At 58.2% G+C, this 25,118-nt stretch overlaps 1 protein-coding gene across 1 annotated transcript in view; it reads left to right on the plus strand.

Moving 5' to 3' along the window:
• Positions 1-1,401: 1,401 nt before the first annotated feature.
• LOC144828277 (pepsin A-like) overlaps positions 1,402-25,118 on the plus strand; it is a 340,571-nt gene continuing 316,854 nt past the window's right edge. The window contains exon 1 of the mRNA XM_078686356.1: positions 1,402-1,532. Coding sequence (XP_078542482.1) covers positions 1,480-1,532 — 53 coding nt within the window. The 5' untranslated portion in view covers positions 1,402-1,479. The remainder of the gene's footprint in view (positions 1,533-25,118) is intronic.

Below are 25,118 nucleotides of genomic sequence, written 5' to 3' on the forward strand. Positions count from 1 at the left end.
AAAGCATCCACTGTTCTTGGTTAGACCTGCAAATAGGGACAAATAAAGACAGCTGGGCCACTCTCAGTGCTGGCCTCTGTGATGCTGTGAGGCCCCTCATCGGCTGCTCAGTCTTTGCGGCATTGGAGTTCAGGTTGGACTCAAACAAGCTTTGGTTGCTGTAAAGCAGTCAGGTATCCTGGGTTTTGGCGCATGGCAACTCCGGGTGGTCCTGGCATCTTGTCTGTGATGGGGTGATGGTTCTGACCTCCTGAATCACAGTGACCTCTTCCTGGGTGGCTGCTGCATCGGTAGACCCGGTGAACACCACAATGGTGAACCAGGCATCCCGATCGGTGTCTCCATGCTGTAGGGAAGTGTCTCCTCCATTTCAAGGGAGATGCTGACGGCTTGACCAAGTACTGGAGGCCCTCCAAGGCTTTTTAAGGATGCACACCTACAGGACAAGTCGGGTTTTTGCAACTGTCAGGACAGGAGCAGGCAGGCTAACAGGGTTTGGCAACAAATTACAACAGCAGTCTACAGTTCCTGCATCTTCGGCTCTTCTTTGTCTTCTTCTTTGTTCAGTCAGGCAAATCTAAGTTCCTGGTTTCTGGGGGCCACCTAAATGCTCTCTTTAGGGGCATTAAGGGGAGTGAAGGGTAGTAACCAACGGGCTACTTACAGTTGAGGTCACAACACCCCCTTTATGACTACTTCCTGCAGGGAGTGGACATAACCCTGTCTCAGAATTACTATTTCCACCAAAATCAAAATGATGAGCCTTTTTTCGTGGGGCACATTAGGCTGCCCACCTTCGCGGTGAGACTGGCCTGGTAGTGCACCGCGTCCCCTAGCATTGCAAATGTACTGCCTGTCTTGCTGCCAAATGGGCCTCTGGTAGGGGGTGGTATCTCCAGATCTAGGGTTAGCCAGGATTGCATATCAGAGGTGGCGAGGGCTTTGAAGTCCCTGGCCGTGGTATGCAGATACAGGGTGCCAAAGGTCTTGCCAATGGGGAACAGTTGAACAGTTACCTTATTTTAGGGAAAGATCTCTAGCACTGGGGACCAGGTTAGCAAACTAGTGTACTTCCGTCAAAGTGCATGAAATACCAGGCAAAAAGTGGGGACGACCACGTCAAAAAGGAGCACGTTCCTACTCAAGTGCTCTGCTCAAGGTGAGCCATTGGCAGAGAGCTCCTTGATCCTTTGATTTCTCAATGTCAGAGCAAGGACCCACGAGAGGTCGGATGAACTTCTAATCTAAGGACAACACTGCACGCCACGACGCCCCCACACTCTGGACACCAGCCAATAGAGTCCGCAAACACCGCTGTCGGTTCACCTTGGGGAAGGAGACGGGGCTCTTTCCATGTTTGCTCTGGCACATGAGATAAGAGAAAGTCACGAGTACAAATCCACATCTGAGACGTAAGATGACCAGTCACCTTCCCTCGACGGCTGAGGTCTGTCCTCGAGCTCACTCGCTGGAAGAGCCATGAGGGGGCTGCTGCTCCTCCTGCTGGGGGCCCTGTCCCACGCGCTGGTCAAGTGAGTACCTTGGAAGCTCTTTCTCTCCTCACTCAGGTTAGGTCAGCTTCTCCTCATTCCAAGTAGCTCGGCTTCTCCTCAGTCTCAGTAGCTTTGCTTCTCCTAATTGTGGGATTTCAGTTTCTCCTCATCTGGGATCTGTTTCTCCTCATTTCTGGGGTGATCTGTTTCTCCTCACTTTGAACTCACTCTAGAGATGTCTGCTTTTCCTCACAAGGGAAACCTCAGTTTGTCCTCACTCAGGGGATGTCTGGCTTCCTCCACTCTGTGTGCCTTTGCTTCTCTCACTCTGGGGGTCTCTGCTTCTCTCACTCTGGGGGTCTCTGCTTCTCCTCACTCTGGGGGTCTCTGCTTCTCTTCACTCTGGGGGTCTCTGGGGGTCTCTGGGGGTCTCTGCTTCTCCTCACTCTGGGGGTCTCTGCTTCTCTCACTCTGGGGGTCTCTGCTTCTCCTCACTCTGGGGGTCTCTGCTTTTCCTCACTCTGGGGGTCTCTGCTTCTCTCACTCTGGGGGTCTCTGCTTCTCTTCACTCTGGGGGTCTCTGGGGGTCTCTGGGGGTCTCTGGGGGTCTCTGCTTCTCCTCACTCTGGGGGTCTCTGCTTCTCTCACTCTGGGGGTCTCTGCTTCTCCTCACTCTGGGGGTCTCTGCTTCTCTTCACTCTGGGGGTCTCTGGGGGTCTCTGGGGGTCTCTGGCGGTCTCTGCTTCTCCTCACTCTGGGGGTCTCTGCTTCTCTCACTCTGGGGGTCTCTGCTTCTCTTCACTCTGGGGGTCTCTGCTTCTCTCACTCTGGGGGTCTCTGCTTCTCTCACTCTGGGGGCCTCTGCTTCTCCTCACTCTGGGGGTCTCTGCTTCTCTCACTCTGGGGGTCTCTGCTTCTCTTCACTCTGGGGGTCTCTGCTTCTCTTCACTCTGGGGGTCTCTGCTTCTCCTCACTCTGGGGGTCTCTGCTTCTCTTCACTCTGGGGGTCTCTGCTTCTCTTCACTCTGGGGGTCTCTGCTTCTCCTCACTCTGGGGGTCTCTGCTTCTCCTCACTCTGGGGGTCTCTGCTTCCCTCACTCTGGGGGTCTCTGCTTCTCCTCACTCTGGGGGTCTCTGCTTCTCTCACTCTGGGGGTCTCTGCTTCGCTCACTCTGGGGGTCTCTGCTTCTCTCACTCTGGGGGTCTCTGCTTCTCTCACTCTGGGGGTCTCTGGGGGTCTCTGCTTCTCTTCACTCTGGGGGTCTCTGCTTCTCTCACTCTGGGGGTCTCTGCTTCTCCTCACTCTGGGGGTCTCTGCTTCTCTCACTCTGGGGGTCTCTGCTTCTCTCACTCTGGGGGTCTCTGGGGGTCTCTGCTTCTCTCTCTCTGGGGGTCTCTGGGGGTCTCTGCTTCTCACTCTGGCGGTCTCTGGGGGTCTCTGCTTCTCACTCTGGGGGTCTCTGCTTCTCTCACTCTGGGGGTCTCTGCTTCTCTCACTCTGGGGGTCTCTGGGGGTCTCTGCTTCTCTCTCTCTGGGGGTCTCTGGGGGTCTCTGCTTCTCACTCTGGGGTTCTCTGTTGGTCTCTGCTTCTCACTCTGGGGGTCTCTGGGGGTCTCTGCTTCTCTCACTCTGGGGGTCTCTGCTTCTCTCTCTCTGGGGGTCTCTGGGGGTCTCTGCTTCGCACTCTGGGGGTCTCTGGGGGTCTCTGCTTCTCTCACTCTGGGGGTCTCTGCTTCTCTCACTCTGGGGGTCTCTGCTTCTCTCACTCTGGGGGTCTCTGCTTCTCTTCACTCTGGGGGTCTCTGCTTCTCACTCTGGGGGTCTCTGCTTCTCTCACTCTGGGGGTCTCTGCTTCTCTCACTCTGGGGGTCTCTGGGGGTCTCTGCTTCTCACTCTGGGGGTCTCTGCTTCTCTCACTCTGGGGGTCTTTGCTTCTCTTCACTCTGGGGGTCTCTGCTTCTCACTCTGGGGGTCTCTGCTTCTCTCACTCTGGGGGTCTCTGCTTCTCTCACTCTGGGGGTCTCTGGGGGTCTCTGCTTCTCACTCTGGGGGTCTCTGCTTCTCTTCACTCTGGGGGTCTCTGCTTCTCTCACTCTGGGGGTCTCTGGGGGTCTCTGCTTCTCTTCACTCACTCTTGGGGTCTCTGCTTCTCACTCTGGGGGTCTCTGGGGGTCTCTGCTTCTCTCACTCTGGGGGTCTCTGCTTCTCTCACTCTGGGGGTCTCTGCTTCTCACTCTGGGGGTCTCTGCTTCTCTCACTCTGGGGGTCTCTGCTTCTCCTCACTCTGGGGGTCTCTGCTTCTCTCACTCTGGGGGTCTCTGCTTCTCCTCACTCTGGGGGTCTCTGCTTCTCTCACTCTGGGGGTCTCTGCTTCTCACTCTGGGGGTCTCTGGGGGTCTCTGCTTCTCTTCACTCTGGGGGTCTCTGCTTCTCACTCTGGGGGTCTCTGCTTCTCTCACTCTGGGGGTCTCTGCTTCTCTTCACTCTGGGGGTCTCTAGGGGTCTCTGCTTCTCTCACTCTGGGGGTCTCTGCTTCTCTCACTCTGGGGGTCTCTGCTTCTCTCACTCTGGGGGTCTCTGCTTCTCTTCACTCTGGGGGTCTCTGGGGGTCTCTGGGGGTCTCTTCACTCTGGGGGTCTCTGCTTCTCCTTACTCTGGGGGTCTCTGCTTCTCTTCACTCTGGGGGTCTCTGCTTCTCCTCACTCTGGGGGTCTCTGGGGGTCTCTGCTTCTCTCACTCTGGGTGTCTCTGCTTCTCTCACTCTGGGGGTCTCTGCTTCTCTCACTCTGGGGGTCTCTGGGGGTCTCTGCTTCTCACTCTGGGGGTCTCTGCTTCTCTTCACTCTGGGGGTCTCTGCTTCTCTCACTCTGGGGGTCTCTGCTTCTCTCACTCTGGGGGTCTCTGCTTCTCTCACTCTGGGGGTCTCTGGGGGTTTCTGCTTCTCACTCTGGGGGTCTCTGCTTCTCTTCACTCTGGGGGTCTCTGCTTCTCTCACTCTGGGGGTCTCTGGGGGTCTCTGCTTCTCTTCACTCTGGGGGTCTCTGCTTCTCACTCTGGGGGTCTCTGCTTCTCTCACTCTGGGGGTCTCTGCTTCTCTCACTCTGGGGGTCTCTGCTTCTCACTCTGGGGGTCTCTGCTTCTCTCACTCTGGGGGTCTCTGCTTCTCTCACTCTGGGGGTCTCTGCTTCTCTTCACTCTGGGGGTCTCTGCTTCTCTTCACTTTGGGGGTCTCTGCTTCTCTTCACTCTGGGGGTCTCTGCTTCTCTTCACTCTGGGGGTCTCTGCTTCTCTCACTCTGGGGGTCTCTGCTTCTCTCACTCTGGGGGTCTCTGCTTCTCTCCCTCTGGGGGTCTCTGCTTCTCTCACTCTAGGGGTCTCTGCTTCTCACTCTGGGGGTCTCTGGGGGTCTCTGCTTCTCCTCACTCTGGGGGTCTCTGCTTCTCTCACTCTGGGGGTCTCTGCTTCTCTCACTCTGGGGGTCTCTGCTTCTCCTCACTCTGGGGGTCTCTGCTTCTCTCACTCTGGGGGTCTCTGCTTCTCTTCACTCTGGGGGTCTCTGCTTCTCTTCACTCTGGGGGTCTCTGCTTCTCTTCACTCTGGGGGTCTCCTCACTCTGGGGGTCTCTGCTTCTCTCACTCTGGGGGTCTCTGCTTCTCTCACTCTGGGGGTCTCTGCTTCTCTCACTCTGGGGGTCTCTGCTTCTCTCACTCTGGGGGTCTCTGCTTCTCCTCACTCTGGGGGTCTCTGCTTCTCTTCACTCTGGGGGTCTCTGCTTCTCTCACTCTGGGGGTCTCTGCTTCTCTCACTCTGGGGGTCTCTGCTTCTCTCACTCTGGGGGTCTCTGCTTCTCTCACTCTTGGGGTCTCTGCTTCTCTTCACTCTGGGGGTCTCTGCTTCTCTTCACTCTTGGGGTCTCTGCTTCTCTCACTCTGGGGGTCTCTGCTTCTCTCACTCTGGGGGTCTCTGGGGGTCTCTGCTTCTCTCACTCTGGGGGTCTCTGCTTCTCTCACTCTGGGGGTCTCTGCTTCTCTCACTCTGGGGGTCTCTGCTTCTCCTCACTCTGGGGGTCTCTGCTTCTCTCACTCTGGGGGTCTCTGCTTCTCTCACTCTGGGGGTCTCTGCTTCTCTTCACTCTGGGGGTCCCTGCTTCTCTTCACTCTGGGGGTCTCCTCACTCTGGGGGTCTCTGCTTCTCTCACTCTGGGGGTCTCTGCTTCTCTCACTCTGGGGGTCTCTGCTTCTCTCACTCTGGGGGTCTCTGCTTCTCTCACTCTGGGGGTCTCTGCTTCTCCTCACTCTGGGGGTCTCTGCTTCTCTTCACTCTGGGGGTCTCTGCTTCTCTCACTCTGGGGGTCTCTGCTTCTCTCACCCTGGGGGTCTCTGGGGGTCTCTGCTTCTCTTCACTCTGGGGGTCTCTGCTTCTCTCACTCTGGGGGTCTCTGCTTCTCTCACTCTGGGGGTCTCTTCACTCTGGGGGTCTCTGCTTCTCTCACTCTGGGGGTCTCTGCTTCTCTTCACTCTGGGGGTCTCTGCTTCTCTTCACTCTGGGGGTCTCTGCTTCTCTCACTCTGGGGGTCTCTGCTTCTCTTCACTCTGGGTGTCTCTGCTTCTCTCTCTCTGGGGGTCTCTGGGGGTCTCTGCTTCTCACACTCTGGGGGTCTCTGCTTCTCCTCACTCTGGGGGTCTCTGCTTCTCCTTACTCTGGGGGTCTCTGCTTCTCTTCACTCTGGGGGTCTCTGCTTCTCCTCACTCTGGGGGTCTCTGCTTCTCCTTACTCTGGGGGTCTCTGCTTCTCTCACTCTGGGCGTCTCTGGGGGTCTCTGCTTCTCTCACTCTGGGGGTCTCTGCTTCTCTCACTCTGGGGGTCTCTGCTTCTCACTCTGGGGGTCTCTGCTTCTCTCACTCTGGGGGTCTCTGCTTCTCTCACTCTGGGGGTCTCTGCTTCTCTTCACTCTGGGGGTCTCTGCTTCTCTTCACCTTGGGGGTCTCAGCTTCTCTTCACTCTGGGGGTCTCTGCTTCTCTTCACTCTGGGGGTCTCTGCTTCTCTCACTCTGGGGGTCTCTGCTTCTCTCACTCTGGGGGTCTCTGCTTCTCTCACTCTGGGGGTCTCTGCTTCTCTCACTCTAGGGGTCTCTGCTTCTCACTCTGGGGGTCTCTGGGGGTCTCTGCTTCTCCTCACTCTGGGGGTCTCTGCTTCTCTCACTCTGGGGGTCTCTGCTTCTCTCACTCTGGGGGTCTCTGCTTCTCCTCACTCTGGGGGTCTCTGCTTCTCTCACTCTGGGGGTCTCTGCTTCTCTTCACTCTGGGGGTCTCTGCTTCTCTTCACTCTGGGGGTCTCTGCTTCTCTTCACTCTGGGGGTCTCCTCACTCTGGGGGTCTCTGCTTCTCTCACTCTGGGGGTCTCTGCTTCTCTCACTCTGGGGGTCTCTGCTTCTCTCACTCTGGGGGTCTCTGCTTCTCTCACTCTGGGGGTCTCTGCTTCTCCTCACTCTGGGGGTCTCTGCTTCTCTTCACTCTGGGGGTCTCTGCTTCTCTCACTCTGGGGGTCTCTGCTTCTCTCACTCTGGGGGTCTCTGCTTCTCTCACTCTGGGGGTCTCTGCTTCTCTCACTCTTGGGGTCTCTGCTTCTCTTCACTCTGGGGGTCTCTGCTTCTCTTCACTCTTGGGGTCTCTGCTTCTCTCACTCTGGGGGTCTCTGCTTCTCTCACTCTGGGGGTCTCTGGGGGTCTCTGCTTCTCTCACTCTGGGGGTCTCTGCTTCTCTCACTCTGGGGGTCTCTGCTTCTCTCACTCTGGGGGTCTCTGCTTCTCCTCACTCTGGGGGTCTCTGCTTCTCTCACTCTGGGGGTCTCTGCTTCTCTCACTCTGGGGGTCTCTGCTTCTCTTCACTCTGGGGGTCCCTGCTTCTCTTCACTCTGGGGGTCTCCTCACTCTGGGGGTCTCTGCTTCTCTCACTCTGGGGGTCTCTGCTTCTCTCACTCTGGGGGTCTCTGCTTCTCTCACTCTGGGGGTCTCTGCTTCTCTCACTCTGGGGGTCTCTGCTTCTCCTCACTCTGGGGGTCTCTGCTTCTCTTCACTCTGGGGGTCTCTGCTTCTCTCACTCTGGGGGTCTCTGCTTCTCTCACCCTGGGGGTCTCTGGGGGTCTCTGCTTCTCTTCACTCTGGGGGTCTCTGCTTCTCTCACTCTGGGGGTCTCTGCTTCTCTCACTCTGGGGGTCTCTTCACTCTGGGGGTCTCTGCTTCTCTCACTCTGGGGGTCTCTGCTTCTCTTCACTCTGGGGGTCTCTGCTTTTCTTCACTCTGGGGGTCTCTGCTTCTCTCACTCTGGGGGTCTCTGCTTCTCTTCACTCTGGGTGTCTCTGCTTCTCTCTCTCTGGGGGTCTCTGGGGGTCTCTGCTTCTCACACTCTGGGGGTCTCTGCTTCTCCTCACTCTGGGGGTCTCTGCTTCTCCTTACTCTGGGGGTCTCTGCTTCTCCTCACTCTGGGGGTCTCTGCTTCTCCTCACTCTGGGGGTCTCTGCTTCTCCTTACTCTGGGGGTCTCTGCTTCTCTCACTCTGGGCGTCTCTGGGGGTCTCTGCTTCTCTCACTCTGGGGGTCTCTGCTTCTCTCACTCTGGGGGTCTCTGCTTCTCTCACTCTGGGGGTCTCTTCACTCTGGGGGTCTCTGCTTCTCTCAATCTGGGGGTCTCTGCTTCTCCTCACTCTGGGGGTCTATTCACTCTGGGGGTCTCTGCTTCTCCTCACTCTGGGGGTCTCTTCACTCTGGGGGTCTCTGCTTCTCACTCTGGGGGTCTCTGCTTCTCTTCACTCTGGGGGTCTCTGCTTCTCTCACTCTGGGGGTCTCTGCTTCTCTCACTCTGGGGGTCTCTGCTTCTCTCACTCTGGGGGTCTCCGCTTCTCACTCTGGGGGTCTCTGCTTCTCTTCACTCTGGGGGTCTCTGCTTCTCTCACTCTGGGGGTCTCTTCACTCTGGGGGTCTCTGCTTCTCCTCACTCTGGGGGTCTCTTCACTCTGGGGGTCTCTGCTTCTCTCACTCTGGGGGTCTCTGCTTCTCTCACTCTGGGGGTCTCTGCTTCTCCTCACTCTGGGGGTCTCTGCTCCTCCTCACTCTGGGGGTCTCTGCTTCTCTCACTCTGGGGGTCTCTGCTTCTCTCACTCTGGGGGTCTCTGGGGGTCTCGGCTTCTCCTCATTCTGGGGGTCTCTGCTTCTCTCACTCTGGGGGTCTCTGCTTCTCTCACTCTGGGGGTCTCCTCACTCTGGGGGTCTCTGCTCCTCCTCACTCGGGGGGTCTCTGCTTCTCTCACTCTGGGGGTCTCTGCTTCTCTCACTCTGGGGGTCTCTGCTTCTCTCACTCTGGGGGTCTCTGCTTCTCTTCAGTCTGGGGGTCTCTGCTTCTCCTCACTCTGGGGGTCTCTGCTTCTCACTCTGGGGGTCTCTGCTTCTCTCACTCTGGGGGTCTCTGCTTCTCCTCACTCTGGGGGTCTCTGCTTCTCTCACTCTGGGGGTCTCCTCACTCTGGGGGTCTCTGCTTCTCTCACTCTGGGGGTCTCTTCTTCTCCTCACTCTGGGGGTCTCTGCTTCTCTCACTCTGGGGGTCTCTGCTTCTCTCACTCCGGGGGTCTCTGCTTCTCTCACTCTGGGGGTCTCTGCTTCTCTCACTCTGGGGGTCTCTGCTTCTCTTCACTCTGGGGGTCTCTGCTTCTCTTCACTCTGGGGGTCTCTCCTTCTCTCACTCTGGGGGTCTCTGCTTCTCCTCACTCTGGGGGTCTCTGGGGGTCTCTGCTTCTCTCACTCTGGGGGTCTCTGCTTCTCCTCACTCTGGGGGTCTCTGGGGGTCTCTGCTTCTCTCACTCTGGGGGTCTCTGGGGGTCTCTGGGGGTCTCTGCTTCTCTCACTCTGGGGGTCTCTGCATCTCTTCACTCTGGGGGTCTCTGCTTCTCTCACTCTGGGGGTCTCTGCTTCTCTCACTCTGGGGGTCTCTGGGGGTCTCTGCTTCTCTTCACTCTGGGTGTCTCTGCTTCTCTCACTCTGGGGGTCTCTGCTTCTCTCACTCTGGGGGTCTCTGCTTCTCTTCACTCTGGGGGTCTCTGCTTCTCTCACTCTGGGGGTCTCTGGGTGTCTCTGCTTCTCTTCACTCTGGGGGTCTCTGCTTCTCCTCACTCTGGGGGTCTCTGCTTCTCTCACTCTGGGGGTCTCTGGGGGTCTCTGCTTCTCTCACTCTGGGGGTCTCTGGGGGTCTCTGCTTCTCTCTCTCTGGGGGTCTCTGGGGGTCTCTGCTTCTCACTCTGGCGGTCTCTGGGGGTCTCTGCTTCTCACTCTGGGGGTCTCTGCTTCTCTCACTCTGGGGGTCTCTGCTTCTCTCACTCTGGGGGTCTCTGGGGGTCTCTGCTTCTCTCTCTCTGGGGGTCTCTGGGGGTCTCTGCTTCTCACTCTGGGGTTCTCTGTTGGTCTCTGCTTCTCACTCTGGGGGTCTCTGGGGGTCTCTGCTTCTCTCACTCTGGGGGTCTCTGGGGGTCTCTGCTTCTCTCTCTCTGGGGGTCTCTGGGGGTCTCTGGGGGTCTCTGCTTCCCTCACTCTGGGGGTCTCTGCTTCTCTCACTCTGGGGGTCTCTGCTTCTCTCACTCTGGGGGTCTCTGCTTCTCTTCACTCTGGGGGTCTCTGCTTCTCTTCACTCTGGGGGTCTCTGCTTCTCACTCTGGGGGTCTCTGCTTCTCTCACTCTGGGGGTCTCTGCTTCTCTCACTCTGGGGGTCTCTGGGGGTCTCTGCTTCTCACTCTGGGGGTCTCTGCTTCTCTCACTCTGGGGGTCTTTGCTTCTCTTCACTCTGGGGGTCTCTGCTTCTCACTCTGGGGGTCTCTGCTTCTCTCACTCTGGGGGTCTCTGCTTCTCTCACTCTGGGGGTCTCTGGGGGTCTCTGCTTCTCACTCTGGGGGTCTCTGCTTCTCTTCACTCTGGGGGTCTCTGCTTCTCTCACTCTGGGGGTCTCTGGGGGTCTCTGCTTCTCTTCACTCTTGGGGTCTCTGCTTCTCACTCTGGGGGTCTCTGGGGGTCTCTGCTTCTCTCACTCTGGGGGTCTCTGCTTCTCTCACTCTGGGGGTCTCTGCTTCTCACTCTGGGGGTCTCTGCTTCCCTCACTCTGGGGGTCTCTGCTTCTCTCACTCTGGGGGTCTCTGCTTCTCTCACTCTGGGGGTCTCTGCTTCTCCTCACTCTGGGGGTCTCTGCTTCTCTCACTCTGGGGGTCTCTGCTTCTCACTCTGGGGGTCTCTGCTTCTCTTCACTCTGGGGGTCTCTGCTTCTCACTCTGGGGGTCTCTGCTTCTCTCACTCTGGGGGTCTCTGCTTCTCTTCACTCTGGGGGTCTCTAGGGGTCTCTGCTTCTCTCACTCTGGGGGTCTCTGCTTCTCTCACTCTGGGGGTCTCTGCTTCTCTCACTCTGGGGGTCTCTGCTTCTCTTCACTCTGGGGGTCTCTGGGGGTGTCTGGGGGTCTCTTCACTCTGGGGGTCTCTGCTTCTCCTTACTCTGGGGGTCTCTGCTTCTCTTCACTCTGGGGGTCTCTGCTTCTCCTCACTCTGGGGGTCTCTGGGGGTCTCTGCTTCTCTCACTCTGGGTGTCTCTGCTTCTCTCACTCTGGGGGTCTCTGCTTCTCTCACTCTGGGGGTCTCTGGGGGTCTCTGCTTCTCACTCTGGGGGTCTCTGCTTCTCTTCACTCTGGGGGTCTCTGCTTCTCTCACTCTGGGGGTCTCTGCTTCTCTCACTCTGGGGGTCTCTGCTTCTCTCACTCTGGGGGTCTCTGGGGGTCTCTGCTTCTCACTCTGGGGGTCAATGCTTCTCTTCACTCTGGGGGTCTCTGCTTCTCTCACTCTGGGGGTCTCTGGGGGTCTCTGTTTCTCTTCACTCTGGGGGTCTCTGCTTCTCACTCTGGGGGTCTCTGCTTCTCTCACTCTGGGGGTCTCTGCTTCTCTCACTCTGGGGGTCTCTGCTTCTCACTCTGGGGGTCTCTGCTTCTCTCACTCTGGGGGTCTCTGCTTCTCTCACTCTGGGGGTCTCTGCTTCTCTTCACTCTGGGGGTCTCTGCTTCTCTTCACTTTGGGGGTCTCTGCTTCTCTTCACTCTGGGGGTCTCTGCTTCTCTTCACTCTGGGGGTCTCTGCTTCTCCTCACTCTGGGGGTCTCTGCTTCTCTTCACTCTGGGGGTCTCTGCTTCTCTTCACTCTGGGGGTCTCTGCTTCTCCTCACTCTGGGGGTCTCTGCTTCTCCTCACTCTGGGGGTCTCTGCTTCTCTCACTCTGGGGGTCTCTGCTTCGCTCACTCTGGGGGTCTCTGCTTCTCTCACTCTGGGGGTCTCTGCTTCTCTCACTCTGGGGGTCTCTGGGGGTCTCTGGGGGTCTCTGCTTCTCTTCACTCTGGGGGTCTCTGCTTCTCTCACTCTGGGGGTCTCTGCTTCTCCTCACTCTGGGGGTCTCTGCTTCTCTCACTCTGGGGGTCTCTGGGGGTCTCTGCTTCTCTCACTCTGGGGGTCTCTGGGGGTCTCTGCTTCTCTCTCTCTGGGGGTCTCTGGGGGTCTCTGCTTCTCACTCTGGCGGTCTCTGGGGGTCTCTGCTTCTCACTCTGGGGGTCTCTGCTTCTCTCACTCTGGGGGTCTCTGCTTCTCTCACTCTGGGGGTCTCTGGGGGTCTCTGCTTCTCTCTCTCTGGGGGTCTCTGGGGGTCTCTGCTTCTCACTCTGGGGTTCTCTGTTGGTCTCTGCTCTTCACTCTGGGGGTCTCTGGGGGTCTCTGCTTCTCTCACTCTGGGGGTCTCTGGGGGTCTCTGCTTCTCTCTCTCTGGGGGTCTCTGGGGGTCTCTGCTTCGCACTCTGGGGGTCTCTGGGGGTCTCTGCTTCTCTCACTCTGGGGGTCTCTGCTTCTCTCACTCTGGGGGTCTCTGCTTCTCTCACTCTGGGGGTCTCTGCTTCTCTTCACTCTGGGGGTCTCTGCTTCTCACTCTGGGGGTCTCTGCTTCTCTCACTCTGGGGGTCTCTGCTTCTCTCACTCTGGGGGTCTCTGGGGGTCTCTGCTTCTCACTCTGGGGGTCTCTGCTTCTCTCACTCTGGGGGTCTTTGCTTCTCTTCACTCTGGGGGTCTCTGCTTCTCACTCTGGGGGTCTCTGCTTCTCTCACTCTGGGGGTCTCTGCTTCTCTCACTCTGGGGGTCTCTGGGGGTCTCTGCTTCTCACTCTGGGGGTCTCTGCTTCTCTTCACTCTGGGGGTCTCTGCTTCTCTCACTCTGGGGGTCTCTGGGGGTCTCTGCTTCTCTTCACTCTTGGGGTCTCTGCTTCTCACTCTGGGGGTCTCTGGGGGTCTCTGCTTCTCTCACTCTGGGGGTCTCTGTCTCTGCTTCTCTCACTCTGGGGGTCTCTGCTTCTCACTCTGGGGGTCTCTGCTTCTCTCACTCTGGGGGTCTCTGCTTCTCCTCACTCTGGGGGTCTCTGCTTCTCTCACTCTGGGGGTCTCTGCTTCTCTCACTCTGGGGGTCTCTGCTTCTCCTCACTCTGGGGGTCTCTGCTTCTCTCACTCTGGGGGTCTCTGCTTCTCACTCTGGGGGTCTCTGGGGGTCTCTGCTTCTCTTCACTCTGGGGGTCTCTGCTTCTCACTCTGGGGGTCTCTGCTTCTCTCACTCTGGGGGTCTCTGCTTCTCTTCACTCTGGGGGTCTCTAGGGGTCTCTGCTTCTCTCACTCTGGGGGTCTCTGCTTCTCTCACTCTGGGGGTCTCTGCTTCTCTCACTCTGGGGGTCTCTGCTTCTCTTCACTCTGGGGGTCTCTGGGGGTCTCTGGGGGTCTCTTCACTCTGGGGGTCTCTGCTTCTCCTTACTCTGGGGGTCTCTGCTTCTCTTCACTCTGGGGGTCTCTGCTTCTCCTCACTCTGGGGGTCTCTGGGGGTCTCTGCTTCTCTCACTCTGGGTGTCTCTGCTTCTCTCACTCTGGGGGTCTCTGCTTCTCTCACTCTGGGGGTCTCTGGGGGTCTCTGCTTCTCACTCTGGGGGTCTCTGCTTCTCTTCACTCTGGGGGTCTCTGCTTCTCTCACTCTGGGGGTCTCTGCTTCTCTCACTCTGGGGGTCTCTGCTTCTCTCACTCTGGGGGTCTCTGGGGGTTTCTGCTTCTCACTCTGGGGGTCTCTGCTTCTCTTCACTCTGGGGGTCTCTGTTTCTCTCACTCTGGGGGTCTCTGGGGGTCTCTGCTTCTCTTCACTCTGGGGGTCTCTGCTTCTCACTCTGGGGGTCTCTGCTTCTCTCACTCTGGGGGTCTCTGCTTCTCTCACTCTGGGGGTCTCTGCTTCTCACTCTGGGGGTCTCTGCTTCTCTCACTCTGGGGGTCTCTGCTTCTCTCACTCTGGGGGTCTCTGCTTCTCTTCACTCTGGGGGTCTCTGCTTCTCTTCACTTTGGGGGTCTCTGCTTCTCTTCACTCTGGGGGTCTCTGCTTCTCTTCACTCTGGGGGTCTCTGCTTCTCTCACTCTGGGGGTCTCTGCTTCTCTCACTCTGGGGGTCTCTGCTTCTCTCACTCTAGGGGTCTCTGCTTCTCACTCTGGGGGTCTCTGGGGGTCTCTGCTTCTCCTCACTCTGGGGGTCTCTGCTTCTCTCACTCTGGGGGTCTCTGCTTCTCTCACTCTGGGGGTCTCTGCTTCTCCTCACTCTGGGGGTCTCTGCTTCTCTCACTCTGGGGGTCTCTGCTTCTCTTCACTCTGGGGGTCTCTGCTTCTCTTCACTCTTGGGGTCTCTGCTTCTCTTCACTTTGGGGGTCTCCTCACTCTGGGGGTCTCTGCTTCTCTCACTCTGGGGGTCTCTGCTTCTCTCACTCTGGGGGTCTCTGCTTCTCTCACTCTGGGGGTCTCTGCTTCTCTCACTCTGGGGGTCTCTGCTTCTCCTCACTCTGGGGGTCTCTGCTTCTCTTCACTCTGGTGGTCTCTGCTTCTCTCACTCTGGGGGTTTCTGCTTCTCTCACTCTGGGGGTCTCTGCTTCTCTCACTCTTGGGGTCTCTGCTTCTCTTCACTCTGGGGGTCTCTGCTTCTCTTCACTCTTGGGGTCTCTGCTTCTCTCACTCTGGGGGTCTCTGCTTCTCTCACTCTGGGGGTCTCTGGGGGTCTCTGCTTCTCTCACTCTGGGGGTCTCTGCTTCTCTCACTCTGGGGGTCTCTGCTTCTCTCACTCTGGGGGTCTCTGCTTCTCCTCACTCTGGGGGTCTCTGCTTCTCTCACTCTGGGGGTCTCTGCTTCTCTCACTCTGGGGGTCTCTGCTTCTCTTCACTCTGGGGGTCTCTGCTTCTCTTCACTCTGGGGGTCTCCTCACTCTGGGGGTCTCTGCTTCTCTCACTCTGGGGGTCTCTGCTTCTCTCACTCTGGGGGTCTCTGCTTCTCTCACTCTGGGGGTCTCTGCTTCTCTCACTCTGGGGGTCTCTGCTTCTCCTCACTCTGGGGGTCTCTGCTTCTCTTCACTCTGGGGGTCTCTGCTTCTCTCACTCTGGGGGTCTCTGCTTCTCTCACCCTGGGGGTCTCTGGGGGTCTCTGCTTCTCTTCACTCTGGGGGTCTCTGCTTCTCTCACTCTGGGGGTCTCTGCTTCTCTCACTCTGGGGGTCTCTTCACTCTGGGGGTCTCTGCTTCTCTCACTCTGGGGGTCTCTGCTTCTCTTCACTCTGGGGGTCTCTGCTTCTCTTCACTCTGGGGGTCTCTGCTTCTCTCACTCTGGGGGTCTCTGCTTCTCTTCACTCTGGGTGTCTCTGCTTCTCTCTCTCTGGGGGTCTCTGGGGGTCTCTGCTTCTCACACTCTGGGGGTCTCTGCTTCTCCTCACTCTGGGGGTCTCTGCTTCTCCTTACTCTGGGGGTCTCTGCTTCTCCTCACTCTGGGGGTCTCTGCTTCTCCTCACTCTGGGGGTCTCTGCTTCTCCTTACTCTGGGGGTCTCTGCTTCTCTCACTCTGGGCGTCTCTGGGGGTCTCTGCTTCTCTCACTCTGGGGGTCTCTGCTTCTCTCACTCTGGGGGTCTCTGCTTCTCTCACTCTGGGGGTCTCTGCTTCTCTCACTCTGGGGGTCTCTTCACTCTGGGGGTCTCTGCTTCTCTCAATCTGGGGGTCTCTGCTTCTCCTCACTCTGGGGGTCTCTTCACTCTGGGGGTCTCTGCTTCTCCTCACTCTGGGGGTCTCTTCACTCTGGGGGTCTCTGCTTCTCACTCTGGGGGTCTCTGCTTCTCTTCACTCTGGGGGTCTCTGCTTCTCTCACTCTGGGGGTCTCTGCTTCTCTCACTCTGGGGGTCTCTGCTTCTCTCACTCTGGGGGTCTCTGCTTCTCACTCTGGGGGTCTCTGCTTCTCTTCACTCTGGGGGTCTCTGCTTCTCTCACTCTGGGGGTCTCTTCACTCTGGGGGTCTCTGCTTCTCCTCACTCTGGGGGTCTCTTCACTCTGGGGGTCTCTGCTTCTCTCACTCTGGGGGCCTCTGCTTCTCTTCACTCTGGGGGTCTCTGCTTCTCCTCACTCTGGGGGTCTCTGCTTCTCACTCTGGGGGTCTCTGCTTCTCTCACTCTGGGGGTCTCTGCTTCTCTCACTCTGGGGGTCTCTGCTTCTCCTCACTCTGGGGGTCTCTGCTTCTCTCACTCTGGGGGTCTCCTCACTCTGGGGGTCTCTGCTTCTCTCACTCTGGGGGTCTCTTCTTCTCCTCACTCTGGGGGTCTCTGCTTCTCTCACTCTGGGGGTCTCTGCTTCTCTCACTCCGGGGGTCTCTGCTTCTCTCACTCTGGGGGTCTCTGCTTCTCTCACTCTGGGGGTCTCTGCTTCTCTTCACTCTGGGGGTCTCTGCTTCTCTTCACTCTGGGGGTCTCTGCTTCTCCTCACTCTGGGGGTCTCTGCTTCTCACTCTGGGGGTCTCTGCTTCTCTCACTCTGGGGGTCTCTGCTTCTCTCACTCTGGGGGTCTCTGCTTCTCTTCACTCTGGGGGTCTCTGCTTCTCCTCACTCTGGGGGTCTCTGCTTCTCACTCTGGGGGTCTCTGCTTCTCTCACTCTGGGGGTCTCTGCTTCTCCTCACTCTGGGGGTCTCTGCTTCTCTCACTCTGGGGGTCTCCTCACTCTGGGGGTCTCTGCTTCTCTCACTCTGGGGGTCTCTTCTTCTCCTCACTCTGGGGGTCTCTGCTTCTCTCACTCTGGGGGTCTCTGCTTCTCTCACTCCGGGGGTCTCTGCTTCTCTCACTCTGGGGGTCTCTGCTTCTCTCACTCTGGGGGTCTCTGCTTCTCTTCACTCTGGGGGTCTCTGCTTCTCTTCACTCTGGGGGTCTCTCCTTCTCTCACTCTGGGGGTCTCTGCTTCTCCTCACTCTGGGGGTCTCTGGGGGTCTCTGCTTCTCTCACTCTGGGGGTCTCTGCTTCTCCTCACTCTGGGGGTCTCTGGGGGTCTCTGCTTCTCTCACTCTGGGGGTCTCTGGGGGTCTCTGCTTCTCTCACTCTGGGGGTCTCTGCTTCTCTTTACTCTGGGGGTCTCTGCTTCTCTCACTCTGGGGGTCTCTGCTTCTCTCACTCTGGGGGTCTCTGGGGGTCTCTGCTTCTCTTCACTCTGGGTGTCTCTGCTTCTCTCACTCTGGGGGTCTCTGCTTCTCTCACTCTGGGGGTCTCTGCTTCTCTTCACTCTGGGGGTCTCTGCTTCTCTCACTCTGGGGGTCTCTGGGTGTCTCTGCTTCTCTTCTTTCTGGGGGTCTCTGCTTCTCCTCACTCTGGGGGTCTCTGGGGGTCTCTGCTTCTCACTCTGGCGGTCTCTGGGGGTCTCTGCTTCTCACTCTGGGGGTCTCTGCTTCTCTCACTCTGGGGGTCTCTGCTTCTCTCACTCTGGGGGTCTCTGCTTCTCTCTCTCTGGGGGTCTCTGGGGGTCTCTGCTTCTCACTCTGGGGTTCTCTGTTGGTCTCTGCTTCTCACTCTGGGGGTCTCTGGGGGTCTCTGCTTCTCTCACTCTGTGGGTCTCTGGGGGTCTCTGCTTCTCTCTCTCTGGGGGTCTCTGGGGGTCTCTGCTTCGCACTCTGGGGGTCTCTGGGGGTCTCTGCTTCCCTCACTCTGGGGGTCTCTGCTTCTCTCACTCTGGGGGTCTCTGCTTCTCTCACTCTGGGGGTCTCTGCTTCTCTTCACTCTGGGGGTCTCTGCTTCTCACTCTGGGGGTCTCTGCTTCTCTCACTCTGGGGGTCTCTGCTTCTCTCACTCTGGGGGTCTCTGGGGGTCTCTGCTTCTCACTCTGGGGGTCTCTGCTTCTCTCACTCTGGGTGTCTTTGCTTCTCTTCACTCTGGGGGTCTCTGCTTCTCACTCTGGGGGTCTCTGCTTCTCTCACTCTGGGGGTCTCTGCTTCTCTCACTCTGGGGGTCTCTGGGGGTCTCTGCTTCTCACTCTGGGGGTCTCTGCTTCTCTTCACTCTGGGGGTCTCTGCTTCTCTCACTCTGGGGGTCTCTGGGGGTCTCTGCTTCTCTTCACTCTTGGGGTCTCTGCTTCTCACTCTGGGGGTCTCTGGGGGTCTCTGCTTCTCTCACTCTGGGGGTCTCTGCTTCTCTCACTCTGGGGGTCTCTGCTTCTCACTCTGGGGGTCTCTGCTTCTCTCACTCTGGGGGTCTCTGCTTCTCCTCACTCTGGGGGTCTCTGCTTCTCTCACTCTGGGGGTCTCTGCTTCTCTCACTCTGGGGGTCTCTGCTTCTCCTCACTCTGGGGGTCTCTGCTTCTCTCACTCTGGGGGTCTCTGCTTCTCACTCTGGGGGTCTCTGGGGGTCTCTGCTTCTCTTCACTCTGGGGGTCTCTGCTTCTCACTCTGGGGGTCTCTGCTTCTCTCACTCTGGGGGTCTCTGCTTCTCTTCACTCTGGGGGTCTCTAGGGGTCTCTGCTTCTCTCACTCTGGGGGTCTCTGCTTCTCTCACTCTGGGGGTCTCTGCTTCTCTCACTCTGGGGGTCTCTGCTTCTCTTCACTCTGGGGGTCTCTGGGGGTCTCTTCACTCTGGGGGTCTCTGCTTCTCCTTACTCTGGGGGTCTCTGCTTCTCTTCACTCTGGGGGTCTCTGCTTCTCCTCACTCTGGGGGTCTCTGCTTCTCCTCACTCTGGGGGTCTCTGGGGGTCTCTGCTTCTCTCACTCTGGGGGTCTCTGCTTCTCTCACTCTGGGGGTCTCTGCTTCTCTCACTCTGGGGGTCTCTGGGGGTCTCTGCTTCTCACTCTGGGGGTCTCTGCTTCTCTTCACTCTGGGGGTCTCTGCTTCTCTCACTCTGGGGGTCTCTGCTTCTCTCACTCTGGGGGTCTCTGCTTCTCTCACTCTGGGGGTCTCTGGGGGTCTCTGCTTCTCACTCTGGGGGTCTCTGCTTCTCTTCACTCTGGGGGTCTCTGCTTCTCTCACTCTGGGGGTCTCTGGGGGTCTCTGCTTCTCTTCACTCTGGGGGTCTCTGCTTCTCACTCTGGGGGTCTCTGCTTCTCTCACTCTGGGGGTCTCTGCTTCTCTCACTCTGGGGGTCTCTGCTTCTCACTCTGGGGGTCTCTGCTTCTCTCACTCTGGGGGTCTCTGCTTCTCTCACTCTGGGGGTCTCTGCTTCTCTTCACTCTGGGGGTCTCTGCTTCTCTTCACTTTGGGGGTCTCTGCTTCTCTTCACTCTGGGGGTCTCTGCTTCTCTCACTCTGGGGGTCTCTGCTTCTCTTCACTCTGGGGGTCTCTGCTTTTCTTCACTCTGGGGGTCTTTGCTTCTCTCACTCTGGGGGTCTCTGGGGGTCTCTGCTTCTCTTCACTCTTGGGGTCTCTGCTTCTCACTCTGGGGGTCTCTGGGGGTCTCTGCTTCTCTCACTCTGGGGGTCTCTGCTTCTCTCACTCTGGGGGTCTCTGCTTCTCACTCTGGGGGTCTCTGCTTCCCTCACTCTGGGGGTCTCTGCTTCTCTCACTCTGGGGGTCTCTGCTTCTCTCACTCTGGGGGTCTCTGCTTCTCCTCACTCTGGGGGTCTCTGCTTCTCTCACTCTGGGGGTCTCTGCTTCTCACTCTGGGGGTCTCTGGGGGTCTCTGCTTCTCTTCACTCTGGGGGTCTCTGCTTCTCACTCTGGGGGTCTCTGCTTCTCTCACTCTGGGGGTCTCTGCTTCTCTTCACTCTGGGGGTCTCTAGGGGTCTCTGCTTCTCTCACTCTGGGGGTCTCTGCTTCTCTCACTCTGGGGGTCTCTGCTTCTCTCACTCTGGGGGTCTCTGCTTCTCTTCACTCTGGGGGTCTCTGGGGGTGTCTGGGGGTCTCTTCACTCTGGGGGTCTCTGCTTCTCCTTACTCTGGGGGTCTCTGCTTCTCTTCACTCTGGGGGTCTCTGCTTCTCCTCACTCTGGGGGTCTCTGGGGGTCTCTGCTTCTCTCACTCTGGGTGTCTCTGCTTCTCTCACTCTGGGGGTCTCTGCTTCTCTCACTCTGGGGGTCTCTGGGGGTCTCTGCTTCTCACTCTGGGGGTCTCTGCTTCTCTTCACTCTGGGGGTCTCTGCTTCTCTCACTCTGGGGGTCTCTGCTTCTCTCACTCTGGGGGTCTCTGCTTCTCTCACTCTGGGGGTCTCTGGGGGTCTCTGCTTCTCACTCTGGGGGTCAATGCTTCTCTTCACTCTGGGGGTCTCTGCTTCTCTCACTCTGGGGGTCTCTGGGGGTCTCTGTTTCTCTTCACTCTGGGGGTCTCTGCTTCTCACTCTGGGGGTCTCTGCTTCTCTCACTCTGGGGGTCTCTGCTTCTCTCACTCTGGGGGTCTCTGCTTCTCACTCTGGGGGTCTCTGCTTCTCTCACTCTGGGGGTCTCTGCTTCTCTCACTCTGGGGGTCTCTGCTTCTCTTCACTCTGGGGGTCTCTGCTTCTCTTCACTTTGGGGGTCTCTGCTTCTCTTCACTCTGGGGGTCTCTGCTTCTCTTCACTCTGGGGGTCTCTGCTTCTCCTCACTCTGGGGGTCTCTGCTTCTCTTCACTCTGGGGGTCTCTGCTTCTCTTCACTCTGGGGGTCTCTGCTTCTCCTCACTCTGGGGGTCTCTGCTTCTCCTCACTCTGGGGGTCTCTGCTTCTCTCACTCTGGGGGTCTCTGCTTCGCTCACTCTGGGGGTCTCTGCTTCTCTCACTCTGGGGGTCTCTGCTTCTCTCACTCTGGGGGTCTCTGGGGGTCTCTGGGGGTCTCTGCTTCTCTTCACTCTGGGGGTCTCTGCTTCTCTCACTCTGGGGGTCTCTGCTTCTCCTCACTCTGGGGGTCTCTGCTTCTCTCACTCTGGGGGTCTCTGGGGGTCTCTGCTTCTCTCACTCTGGGGGTCTCTGGGGGTCTCTGCTTCTCTCTCTCTGGGGGTCTCTGGGGGTCTCTGCTTCTCACTCTGGCGGTCTCTGGGGGTCTCTGCTTCTCACTCTGGGGGTCTCTGCTTCTCTCACTCTGGGGGTCTCTGCTTCTCTCACTCTGGGGGTCTCTGGGGGTCTCTGCTTCTCTCTCTCTGGGGGTCTCTGGGGGTCTCTGCTTCTCACTCTGGGGTTCTCTGTTGGTCTCTGCTTCTCACTCTGGGGGTCTCTGGGGGTCTCTGCTTCTCTCACTCTGGGGGTCTCTGGGGGTCTCTGCTTCTCTCTCTCTGGGGGTCTCTGGGGGTCTCTGCTTCGCACTCTGGGGGTCTCTGGGGGTCTCTGCTTCTCTCACTCTGGGGGTCTCTGCTTCTCTCACTCTGGGGGTCTCTGCTTCTCTCACTCTGGGGGTCTCTGCTTCTCTTCACTCTGGGGGTCTCTGCTTCTCACTCTGGGGGTCTCTGCTTCTCTCACTCTGGGGGTCTCTGCTTCTCTCACTCTGGGGGTCTCTGGGGGTCTCTGCTTCTCACTCTGGGGGTCTCTGCTTCTCTCACTCTGGGGGTCTTTGCTTCTCTTCACTCTGGGGGTCTCTGCTTCTCACTCTGGGGGTCTCTGCTTCTCTCACTCTGGGGGTCTCTGCTTCTCTCACTCTGGGGGTCTCTGGGGGTCTCTGCTTCTCACTCTGGGGGTCTCTGCTTCTCTTCACTCTGGGGGTCTCTGCTTCTCTCACTCTGGGGGTCTCTGGGGGTCTCTGCTTCTCTTCACTCTTGGGGTCTCTGCTTCTCACTCTGGGGGTCTCTGGGGGTCTCTGCTTCTCTCACTCTGGGGGTCTCTGCTTCTCTCACTCTGGGGGTCTCTGCTTCTCACTCTGGGGGTCTCTGCTTCTCTCACTCTGGGGGTCTCTGCTTCTCCTCACTCTGGGGGTCTCTGCTACTCTCACTCTGGGGGTCTCTGCTTCTCTCACTCTGGGGGTCTCTGCTTCTCCTCACTCTGGGGGTCTCTGCTTCTCTCACTCTGGGGGTCTCTGCTTCTCACTCTGGGGGTCTCTGGGGGTCTCTGCTTCTCTTCACTCTGGGGGTCTCTGCTTCTCACTCTGGGGGTCTCTGCTTCTCTCACTCTGGGGGTCTCTGCTTCTCTTCACTCTGGGGGTCTCTAGGGGTCTCTGCTTCTCTCACTCTGGGGGTCTCTGCTTCTCTCACTCTGGGGGTCTCTGCTTCTCTCACTCTGGGGGTCTCTGCTTCTCTTCACTCTGGGGGTCTCTGGGGGTCTCTGGGGGTCTCTTCACTCTGGGGGTCTCTGCTTCTCCTTACTCTGGGGGTCTCTGCTTCTCTTCACTCTGGGGGTCTCTGCTTCTCCTCACTCTGGGGGTCTCTGGGGGTCTCTGCTTCTCTCACTCTGGGTGTCTCTGCTTCTCTCACTCTGGGGGTCTCTGCTTCTCTCACTCTGGGGGTCTCTGGGGGTCTCTGCTTCTCACTCTGGGGGTCTCTGCTTCTCTTCACTCTGGGGGTCTCTGCTTCTCTCACTCTGGGGGTCTCTGCTTCTCTCACTCTGGGGGTCTCTGCTTCTCTCACTCTGGGGGTCTCTGGGGGTTTCTGCTTCTCACTCTGGGGGTCTCTGCTTCTCTTCACTCTGGGGGTCTCTGTTTCTCTCACTCTGGGGGTCTCTGGGGGTCTCTGCTTCTCTTCACTCTGGGGGTCTCTGCTTCTCACTCTGGGGGTCTCTGCTTCTCTCACTCTGGGGGTCTCTGCTTCTCTCACTCTGGGGGTCTCTGCTTCTCACTCTGGGGGTCTCTGCTTCTCTCACTCTGGGGGTCTCTGCTTCTCTCACTCTGGGGGTCTCTGCTTCTCTTCACTCTGGGGGTCTCTGCTTCTCTTCACTTTGGGGGTCTCTGCTTCTCTTCACTCTGGGGGTCTCTGCTTCTCTTCACTCTGGGGGTCTCTGCTTCTCTCACTCTGGGGGTCTCTGCTTCTCTCACTCTGGGGGTCTCTGCTTCTCTCACTCTAGGGGTCTCTGCTTCTCACTCTGGGGGTCTCTGGGGGTCTCTGCTTCTCCTCACTCTGGGGGTCTCTGCTTCTCTCACTCTGGGGGTCTCTGCTTCTCTCACTCTGGGGGTCTCTGCTTCTCCTCACTCTGGGGGTCTCTGCTTCTCTCACTCTGGGGGTCTCTGCTTCTCTTCACTCTGGGGGTCTCTGCTTCTCTTCACTCTTGGGGTCTCTGCTTCTCTTCACTCTGGGGGTCTCCTCACTCTGGGGGTCTCTGCTTCTCTCACTCTGGGGGTCTCTGCTTCTCTCACTCTGGGGGTCTCTGCTTCTCTCACTCTGGGGGTCTCTGCTTCTCTCACTCTGGGGGTCTCTGCTTCTCCTCACTCTGGGGGTCTCTGCTTCTCTTCACTCTGGGGGTCTCTGCTTCTCTCACTCTGGGGGTCTCTGCTTCTCTCACTCTGGGGGTCTCTGCTTCTCTCACTCTTGGGGTCTCTGCTTCTCTTCACTCTGGGGGTCTCTGCTTCTCTTCACTCTTGGGGTCTCTGCTTCTCTCACTCTGGGGGTCTCTGCTTCTCTCACTCTGGGGGTCTCTGGGGGTCTCTGCTTCTCTCACTCTGGGGGTCTCTGCTTCTCTCACTCTGGGGGTCTCTGCTTCTCCTCACTCTGGGGGTCTCTGCTTCTCCTCACTCTGGGGGTCTCTGCTTCTCTCACTCTGGGGGTCTCTGCTTCTCTCACTCTGGGGGTCTCTGCTTCTCTTCACTCTGGGGGTCTCCTCACTCTGGGGGTCTCTGCTTCTCTCACTCTGGGGGTCTCTGCTTCTCTCACTCTGGGGGTCTCTGCTTCTCTCACTCTGGGGGTCTCTGCTTCTCCTCACTCTGGGGGTCTCTGCTTCTCTTCACTCTGGGGGTCTCTGCTTCTCTTCACTCTGGTGGTCTCTGCTTCTCTCACTCTGGGGGTCTCTGCTTCTCTCACCCTGGGGGTCTCTGGGGGTCTCTGCTTCTCTTCACTCTGGGGGTCTCTGCTTCTCTCACTCTGGGGGTCTCTGCTTCTCTCACTCTGGGGGTCTCTTCACTCTGGGGGTCTCTGCTTCTCTCACTCTGGGGGTCTCTGCTTCTCTTCACTCTGGGGGTCTCTGCTTCTCTTCACTCTGGGGGTCTCTGCTTCTCTCACTCTGGGGGTCTCTGCTTCTCTTCACTCTGGGTGTCTCTGCTTCTCTCTCTCTGGGGGTCTCTGGGGGTCTCTGCTTCTCACACTCTGGGGGTCTCTGCTTCTCCTCACTCTGGGGGTCTCTGCTTCTCCTTACTCTGGGGGTCTCTGCTTCTCCTCACTCTGGGGGTCTCTGCTTCTCCTCACTCTGGGGGTCTCTGCTTCTCCTTACTCTGGGGGTCTCTGCTTCTCTCACTCTGGGCGTCTCTGGGGGTCTCTGCTTCTCTCACTCTGGGGGTCTCTGCTTCTCTCACTCTGGGGGTCTCTGCTTCTCTCACTCTGGGGGTCTCTGCTTCTCTCACTCTGGGGGTCTCTTCACTCTGGGGGTCTCTGCTTCTCTCAATCTGGGGGTCTCTGCTTCTCCTCACTCTGGGGGTCTCTTCACTCTGGGGGTCTCTGCTTCTCCTCACTCTGGGGGTCTCTTCACTCTGGGGGTCTCTGCTTCTCACTCTGGGGGTCTCTGCTTCTCTTCACTCTGGGGGTCTCTGCTTCTCTCACTCTGGGGGTCTCTGCTTCTCTCACTCTGGGGGTCTCTGCTTCTCTCACTCTGGGGGTCTCTGCTTCTCACTCTGGGGGTCTCTGCTTCTCTTCACTCTGGGGGTCTCTGCTTCTCTCACTCTGGGGGTCTCTTCACTCTGGGGGTCTCTGCTTCTCCTCACTCTGGGGGTCTCTTCACTCTGGGGGTCTCTGCTTCTCTCACTCTGGGGGCCTCTGCTTCTCTTCACTCTGGGGGTCTCTGCTTCTCCTCACTCTGGGGGTCTCTGCTTCTCACTCTGGGGGTCTCTGCTTCTCTCACTCTGGGGGTCTCTGCTTCTCCTCACTCTGGGGGTCTCTGCTTCTCTCACTCTGGGGGTCTCCTCACTCTGGGGGTCTCTGCTTCTCTCACTCTGGGGGTCTCTTCTTCTCCTCACTCTGGGGGTCTCTGCTTCTCTCACTCTGGGGGTCTCTGCTTCTCTCACTCCGGGGGTCTCTGCTTCTCTCACTCTGGGGGTCTCTGCTTCTCTCACTCTGGGGGTCTCTGCTTCTCTTCACTCTGGGGGTCTCTGCTTCTCTTCACTCTGGGGGTCTCTGCTTCTCACTCTGGGGGTCTCTGCTTCTCTCACTCTGGGGGTCTCTGCTTCTCTCACTCTGGGGGTCTCTGCTTCTCTTC

The sequence above is a fragment of the Lissotriton helveticus genome, chromosome 4_1 (genome assembly GCF_964261635.1).
Source record: "Lissotriton helveticus chromosome 4_1, aLisHel1.1, whole genome shotgun sequence".
In the NCBI taxonomy this organism is placed as follows: domain Eukaryota; kingdom Metazoa; phylum Chordata; class Amphibia; order Caudata; family Salamandridae; genus Lissotriton; species Lissotriton helveticus.